Source organism: Micrasema longulum, unplaced genomic scaffold (genome assembly GCF_059751315.1).
Source record: "Micrasema longulum isolate JH-2025_06_02 unplaced genomic scaffold, ASM5975131v1 h1tg000126l, whole genome shotgun sequence".
Taxonomy (NCBI): domain Eukaryota; kingdom Metazoa; phylum Arthropoda; class Insecta; order Trichoptera; family Brachycentridae; genus Micrasema; species Micrasema longulum.
The window spans coordinates 1-8,786 of NW_028277332.1; the positions used below are offsets into that span (position 1 = coordinate 1).

At 30.4% G+C, this 8,786-nt stretch overlaps 1 protein-coding gene across 1 annotated transcript; it reads right to left on the minus strand.

The window, feature by feature from the left end:
* Nucleotides 1-4,034: 4,034 nt before the first annotated feature.
* On the minus strand, nt 4,035-7,197 carry mRpL52 (mitochondrial ribosomal protein L52). Its single transcript, XM_088240595.1, has 4 exons — nt 7,017-7,197; nt 5,543-5,694; nt 4,969-5,168; nt 4,035-4,166 (listed from the first exon to the last, which is right to left on the minus strand). The coding sequence occupies exons 1-4, from the start codon at nt 7,060-7,062 to the stop codon at nt 4,157-4,159; spliced, it is 408 nt and encodes a 135-aa protein (XP_088096721.1). The 5' UTR covers nt 7,063-7,197; the 3' UTR covers nt 4,035-4,156.
* Between the last annotated feature and the right edge of the window lie 1,589 nt (nt 7,198-8,786).

An 8,786-nucleotide genomic window follows, 5' to 3' on the forward strand; every position in this document is an offset into this window, starting at 1 on the left:
TATTTATTTCTGCTAATAAATATTCTGCTTTTATTGTTTTTTTTTTAAAGTACATCTTTAGTTATATTTTATTATAAGCTATATATAATACAATAAATATGCAAGCATATATTTACGTACCAACTTGAACCTACCATTTAAATCATTTGTGGTCCAAACTTAGATCTTAAAATTAATACATGGTACATAATTTTTAATTCTATGACATGGTAATTCACCGATATAGAAGTTTCCTACATAAAATTAACAAAATATCAGTTTACTGAAAACATATCCAAATTCATAACAAATTAATTTGAATTGATCCCCTTAACTTTGCAATTTTTGGGTCCAAACTATGAAACCTGCGTATTATGATAAAAATATCGATATTTCAATTTCTGCTTTGATTTCACTTTTGCATTTTAGTTAAACTGAAAAAAATATACTCTTAAATTTAATATTTTTTAAATGAATGTACACTAGAAGTTATGATGAATGTAGAAAAAATGATATACCTACTAGATATATAGAAAATATAAGAATGTATTTGTATTGTATATGTCCCCTTTATCTTGATCCCCTTTATCTTGATAATATACCAAATCCTGTACGTATTACACCCTAATGCCTTTTACATGTATTAGTTTTAATAATTATTGTAATCGTTGATGATTCATGCATCCAAAATGTATATAAAATATTTAAGATAAGTTCATTATCTGACATTACATACATATTGATCTGCATCAAAAATGTACATAAATACATATAATTAAGAATTGTCCAGAAACCGCATACGCACATCAAACAGAAGGCGACTCAACTACTCATAAATGAGTAGGTTTACGTTTTGACCTATTAGTTTCTTTGTAGACGTCTCTCAGTACGGAACTCCTGATTTGAATTCAACTATGGCGTGTTGTGTCCTTTAAAAGTGTAGAAATACTGCTAGGATCTTAAAGAAACATGATAGGATCACATTTCATGTGTACTTAGCAAATGAATTACTTAAATATTTAATTATTTTTCCATCTGTCAGATTGTCGAAGAAACAAAATGAACATTTCGTTAGTGTTGCTGGCAACCCTGGGGTAGTAATTTTTTTACCCTACTTTGCTCATCTAATGAGAGAACTAATGAAAATTGGACCGCGGATAAAACAACTTTGTGGTGGACATTTGACAGACATTATCTTTAAAACATAAAATATTATTTAACATGATATAAAAATATCAGTTTTATGTAAAATAAAATTTATTTTATATTTTAAGTTTAAAGTTCATTAATTCAATTACTCTGATTAAATGACCCTTTACTTATCAACTCTGTTGTGTCAATCAATATTTCCGCGCGCACATTAAAATTTTAGAGAAATTAACAGATTGCTTTTTTTTTTACCTTACATTTGTGTTATAATTATATTTTTTCCCATCGTGTAACATTACGCGGCGATATCACGAATGCGCGCGGCGAAAGTGGGGCATAGAGGGGGGATTATTTGACACAGCCCGATGTATTCAAATATGATTCTACGCTCCTTCTGGACTATTCTTAATTCTATCCATAAATATCTAAATGAATATTTACTACCCTTACTAAAACGGTTAACACGATCATTCACACTTTTTTCTCATAGAATACTACCATAATGATAAATAACTTAACTTTATTTTTTTTTAATATTTCTCTTCCGATTGGACCGTAAATTGTGTTTTCCATCTAGAAGAAAATCGACTGCTAGAGCCGCCATTCTCTTCGGTGGAGAAATGTTACTTGCCAAGGATATGGTGGGCATGAGCTGTCTATACGGCCATATATTAATACTATTATTATAGTGCAACAAAAGACCCGCACAGCAGGCCTCCCTGGTAGACAGTTTACGCCGGACTGAATAGAAAATGTACGAGAACATTGACAGCTATTGTTGTCTTTTTCCTTTGCGTAGCACAAGATTGGACAATTGCGTCCTGTTTCCTGTTGAATAATCATCTTCTTTGATTTACATACTGGGTCGCTTTTCTTGCAGACGGTTTTTTTAGAGCCACAATATCTCCTAACATATAATTACTTCCATTTCACGCAGGCTATAGCCGTATTTTCAATTGCAATATCTTTTGGACTGATTTCCTAAATGACAGATACGAACACAGAACAGCTATTCTGGAATAACTGCGGATGAGTTAATAAAAGTATATATACCTACATCGCCATATTTTCTTGTAAGGTAAGCGTTTAATGCCTGTTTTCCACACTACCTAATTCGCGGGAAAAACAGTATTTGGACTTAAGAAAATGGATAATGGCAAATTTCGACTAGTACTTAGTGAAGAAGCAGTGAGAGCGCTGGTGTAGCGTTTCTGCCATTGAAAAGTACGAACAAACATTAGTCCTAAAACTGACCGTTTATTAATTTGGCCTGGTCATATTTTAAGTCTGTAGAAGATAGATATCCCATAGAAAAAATATTTTAAAACAGAAAATATACTGAGCACATAATATTTTACTAAAATCAAATGTTTTTAAAGGTATATCACCTTTAAAAGGTTCGTGTAAATGAGGCAATGAAAGAATTGAGTGAAATCAGTGAAATAAAAACAATGATTCAACTGTAGAATTAAGAATATTATAATTATTCTATGGATTCAACTAAATATCTATGTATTCAGTGGTCTTTTTTTTTTTAAATTAAAAGTATGTTTTCTTTTGAATTTACTTGTTATGTACTTAAATTACTATTATGATTACAAATATATTGTGAAAAACCTTTTTATTTTATAAGATAGTGCCTTTCAGAGTTTAGCTTAATTCCGTTATTTTAGTCCAATTTTATTTTTGAAATTTGTATTTAAAAAGATTTCCAAATGATTTATTCTCAATCTTTTAAAGGTGCCTATTATGGTGAAGTTTTTAAACATTTGCATGACGTTTATTTCATATCCACACTACAGTTCTTATTTTCACATTGTCGCATTTAAATCCTTAATCCAAAAGTAAATTAATAAGGAAAACTGCATTATTCTAGCATTTATTACTGTTATCAACCACATATCTGAAATATTAAAAGTAAAAAATACCTATCTATAGTAAAATGTATCCATGTAGAATACAAAAAATTGTGAGCAAAGTGCGAAAATGTAAAATAAAGTCATAAACAAAAAAAATACAAAATTGAATAAAATAAAAGATTGCCTTTTGTTTTTTTTAGAGTGTAAACATTAACCAAGTTGATCAAGAGGTATTGAATACAGAATACCTAATTTTGCAATACGCTCACAATATTTTATTTTAAGTTAGATAATCAAATTAATGCGATGTTTGTAAATATTGTAAAATAAATGTTTTCCAGTGAGGCTTGTATATCATCGACTGCAATCCATCATTGTGTATGTAATTTCTCCGCCAAGTCATCCAGTTATGCCATTTGGCAGTCAATATATTGAATATATATATATACCTAACTGTAAAGTATGATTCAAATGTTGACAAAAAATATTGCCATTTTTTTACTGAACACACGTTGAAATAAATGTTATTTTCTCTCTCATGTAAAGTGGTCAAATGTACTTGCGCGGTGTTGGATTGCCATTGACGATATTTCAAATAAAACCAGAGACCATTTCACAAAAAAAACTCATAGAAATAGCAGATTTTTTTTCTTATTTTATTTAAATTAGTGTTTATTTTACAACAAACCAAAATCCCAGATTTTTCACTGTTTATATGAGTCTCACTAAAAAATAAAAGTTTAACAAAAAAGTTTAAAAACATATTAATTGCACGTTACAATAAAATTGATCAATATTAACTTTCACTTGTACGACAACATTTGAACATTGTTCATTACTTAATATTAAGATAGGTAATGTTTTACTTAAGTGACGTGACAATAAACCGTAAAACAAGAAAATGTTATATGTATGTAACCAGAACTTACAGGAACTTCTTCAGCTTAGGAAAATCATCATTGTACAATACATAATAAGTACATTATCATGTTAAGTAAGCCATTTAATATGTTTGTGAAATGTCAAATGAATTAAAAAATAAATACATTTTTCAACAGGAAACAAATTTATTTTCTAAACCATAACTAAACACATACATAATATTCAAACTAATAAATGTGACTAAAAATATTTTTGAATTCTTTAAGTGTCATCGCATTTTGATATTTTTACTCCTCGCTGAAAGAAAAAAGTGAAATAATGTAAAAGTAAATATAAATTTCATGTAATTAATATTTGGAGGAGCACTAACCAGCATAATGATTTTCCACGATAAACTACACATTTACATAAGTACTTTTCCTGCATCAAGACAAACAAGACTATTTGACTTATACAAATAATCAACAGTATTTTGACTATGCAGAAATTGAAGAAGACCGAGAAAGACACGGAATGGCCAAATCCAACCGATACTTAAAGATGGACATGTCAAAAGCCGGAATAATTGGCATGCGTTCATGAAAAGATGAATAAATGTAGACGAAGCGAGATCTGTATGTAAAGACAGAGTGATATGGCATTCTATCTTCACTGCCTACTGTTTGTATAATGGTGAATTATTATTATTATTTATTTATTATATTTTATAGAAACATACAGTCAACAATGATTAAATTGCATAATAAAGATAAAGTTGAAAGACCGACCAGCTAAGTTTCTAAATAATAATCATATATATATGTAAGAGGGTGTATTTATACGAGAGTAAGTGTTCAGGTGTGTGTAAGGGTGTGCTTATGTCATCACTGCTTTATAAAATATTTACTGATTATAATAAAAAATTTAAGTTTGAAAAAAAAGTTGAAGTTCAGTATCAGTTTTTTGTGGTTTGCTCAAAATAAAGAATGATGGATTTTGCCGGGTTTGCAAGTAATGCCCTCATATAATGAGTCGTAATTTATTTTTAAATAAATTAACGGGCATGTTAAATATATCAATAGATGGAAAAAAATATTTAAACAAGAATGATAGATAATACCTAAACTTTGTGCTTCTTTTCAGCTTTAAAATGTTGTGTCCTTTTGGCTTCAATCTATTGGCAAGTATGTTGTCTCTGTTAGCATTCTTTTCAGCAATCATGTCTTTGTGTCTTTTTACAGCGTAGTCTACTTCACCTATGAGTGAAACAATTGTATTGGCATATTCCCTATGCTTTAATAGTCGTGTCATTTGGTGGCCCTGGAAAAATAATGTTTTTTTTTTATTATTTAGAGTTCCAAGTAGAATCACCGAAACAAACAGGTTCTGGTAGGTAGTAATTCAACAATGTTTGAGTATGTCCTGGGCAGAATGGTGAATGTTACACAGTGTGTAAAGTGGCCACTTAAACCAGCCAATGACAGGTCATAAGCCCTGTAAATGACTAGACTTCCATGTTCCCTTCTCAAAAATGTTTCCCTCTCTGTTGAAATAAATTTAAAGTTATTGTCATTCAGTTTTACTGTAAAAAAATCACTTCGAAGACAAACCGGCGATTCGCCGGCTTTGTATTGCAATGGGTTAATATGCACGGACAAAGTAAATAAATACATTTATTTATAAATGGTTCTTACTCCTATGGGAGCAGGTCTTCCGTCAAGGAAGCTATAATCTGGCAGATCTGTGAGAGGGCCATAGGAAGTCTTGTTTGCAGGAAAATTTTTAGCCCGTCGCCACGCCAGTGTGCAACATAGTGGAGATGTGTGCAGCTGCCTCTCAAAAACACCTGAGGGACAAAGATAGAGAAAAATTACTTGTAATTTTAATGAGTAAATTAAATTATTTTGGCCAGCAATATTTTGAGTACATTGGAACAGTCGAACTTGGTTAACGAACACGGAAATAGCGAGATCTCAGATGTAATGAGCAAACCTTTGTTAAACCAATCAATGACACGCCATACACCTTTTTTATATAGATTTTTTTTTTTTTAATTTCTTTTGTTTTTTTACAATTTACATAAGAGGTAAAACAGAGTAAAAAAAAAAATAAAGGATAATTACATAGCAATGAAATACATATTAACAGTAAAAATAGTAAACAAAAAATCCCACAAAGGCATGGCCTGTTCGTGGGTATCCAAGAAATTTTTATGAATTTTTGCTCTTATAATAAATAGACAGGTATAATATTTTTGTGTAATATAAGAAAGAGAATAGAAAATATTCTGTAAAAGATTATTTGGCAATTTTTTTATAGTAATTAAAAAGGAAATAAAAAATATCTTAAAAAAAACAATAAAATATTCCTTATTATTAAAGGGCAACAAAGTATATCATAGAAAAAAAGAGTTAATATCTTTAGTTTGAATCTAGGACAGTGCGTGTTTTTTAAAAGAAGGAAAATTTTGAAAGTTTGGGATCAATGAAATATTATCAGTAATTTTTTTTTTTAATTTTTGGGCCTATAAAATATGAATGTCTCTGTGCTAGCCTCATTTTACAATGTGGTATTTCTAACACACGATTCCTTCTTTGACTTCATATATTTTAATTACTTGTAAATATATTTTGGTTCTTAAATATATATTTGAAACATTGAAAACAATATATTTGTCTAATTTCAAAAAGTTTAGCTTCTTGAAACGATTGGAAAGAGGGAAAAGTGCGATTTTTGTGGAGCATTATTTTTAACATAAATTTTTGAACAGTTTCTTATGGTTTAATATGGATGTTATAAGCTCCCCATACAATTATTCCATAGGAAAGCGATGACTGCACTGTTAATGTTTATATTTCAATATTCCCCTCTCAAAAACGTTTTCTCTCTCAGTTGCAATAGATTTTAAAAATAAACTCGACCGCCGTGGTGTCGTGTATAAGGTGCTTGCTTTGCAACAAAATTTGTTTGTTGGATTGAGATATTTTTCGAAAAATAATCACAGCAACTAAAATAAAGAAATTATAATGCTTTTTATGTCAACTTACAAAAATTAGGTTTGATTGAAAATCTTTTTATGATTAATACAACTCGAGAGAACACATAACCTAAAAGTTCAATAACAAAATAAAAGCCCTCGAGTAAAAGTCCAAGATAAACAAGACTTACAATTCAAATTAAGTACACGAGGATAAAAACTTTTTAATAAAGACATTGGCGAAAACTAAAGTGCTGAATTATATTCGGAACTTCTGACTTCTGACGCTTCCAATACTCCAATTAGCACAAATTACCACCAGATTTTGACAGCTTCAACCACAGATTACAGAGTCTGTGGAGTGTGGATTTCAGAATCCAAAATGTCTGAGTGTGGTCAGATTATGCAATTTGAAATATATATTTGTTTCTAAAACTGGCAACCCTAATCTTAATGTGAGTCGTGCGAAGAGATGTAAAATTACATAATTTTACCAAAAGTCGCGGTAAAATACCGTAATTTACGGTATTTAAAAAAAATCATTACGATTTTTAAGTAAATTTTATTTTCTCGGACTTTCGTATATTTTTTTTTCTATAAAACCTTCAGGGCCGTAATTATATTTTTTCAAAATCGCGGCATGAGCGGTGGTCGTTCAAGGTCACAAACTTAAGGTTTTACTAAGGACCCTATGTCCACCGATCCTGTTAAGTTTCAAAACATAATAACCTTTTTTATTTAAAAAAAAGTGGAAAAAGTACATACCGAATGACCTTGAACGTCCCATACTTATAATAAATCTCGACAACCACCTGATGGATCTAAACCTGGTTTTTGCAATCATGTAAAGTGTTCTAAAACAAAGCTACTCGTATTTGTAATATCTTTGAAAAATATAAATTAGTAAGTCAAATTCGTTTCTTACCGAAAAATACCGTATTTTACCAAAATCTGGTAAAATTCCCGTAAAATACCGCGGTAATTTTACCGCCTTGCATCTCTAGTCGTGCGTCGTGCGTCGCGCCGTCGACGTCGTGCGTCGTGCTTATCCAATACTGTTGGTCGTGCTAATCTAACCGGAAGTTTTTTGGGGAAAAAACAATCCTCTACAAATATTTTTACAGAGACGATGAACTCTTTTGAAAAGGACTTTTTTCCTCCACAACAGGCTCCTTTTAGCATTTGTAGCCTTTCATCAATTGCGAAGGCGAACTATATTTTATTTAAAGTTATTTGAGTGAGATAAACGATTTAACACTTAATTCACGGGAGCCGCTATGCACAGATCCGTTCTAGGGTCAACTATTTCATTTCTTATTCGCACTAAAACAATTTTGCTTTAGCTATTGAAAACATATTTTTACTATCCCGAAAAAAGTCCTTCTTTTATAAATCTTTACTTTCCTGAAAAGGAAACCCCGATTTTAACATTTTCTTGGAGTGGGTACCTTCTATTTGGTAATAATGATAAGTCATAAGGACTTATCACATGAGATAATATCATACATGGTAAAAATAGTAAAGGTGATTGTTGAAATAAATAAAAATAGGACACAAAATGCCGAACGCTCTCAAAGTGGAACGGAAGGTTTATTGATGCTTGTCAATAGTCCAGCTTCTCCTGTATGAGTTTCCACCATCAGGTCCTCACACTATAGTCAGAGAAATTAGAAGGAACATACATTTTGCAGTTAATATAAGCCTTGTACATAATAAGCAAGGCAAAAAATATGCAGCTCTTTTATAAAAATAAAAAATACCTTCTATTAGGAATCTAGGTCAATAGGTAAACTATAAGAAGAACACACATTTTGCTGCCCAAATTGTTGTAACCAACGTTTTGGATCAAGATATTAATTATTATGTCATTAGATCAAAAATTTGCTTTTAATACCTCTAATTTATACCAACAAATGTTATGGTCATTAAAATGCTAAGACATAAAAACCACGAAGAGCTGC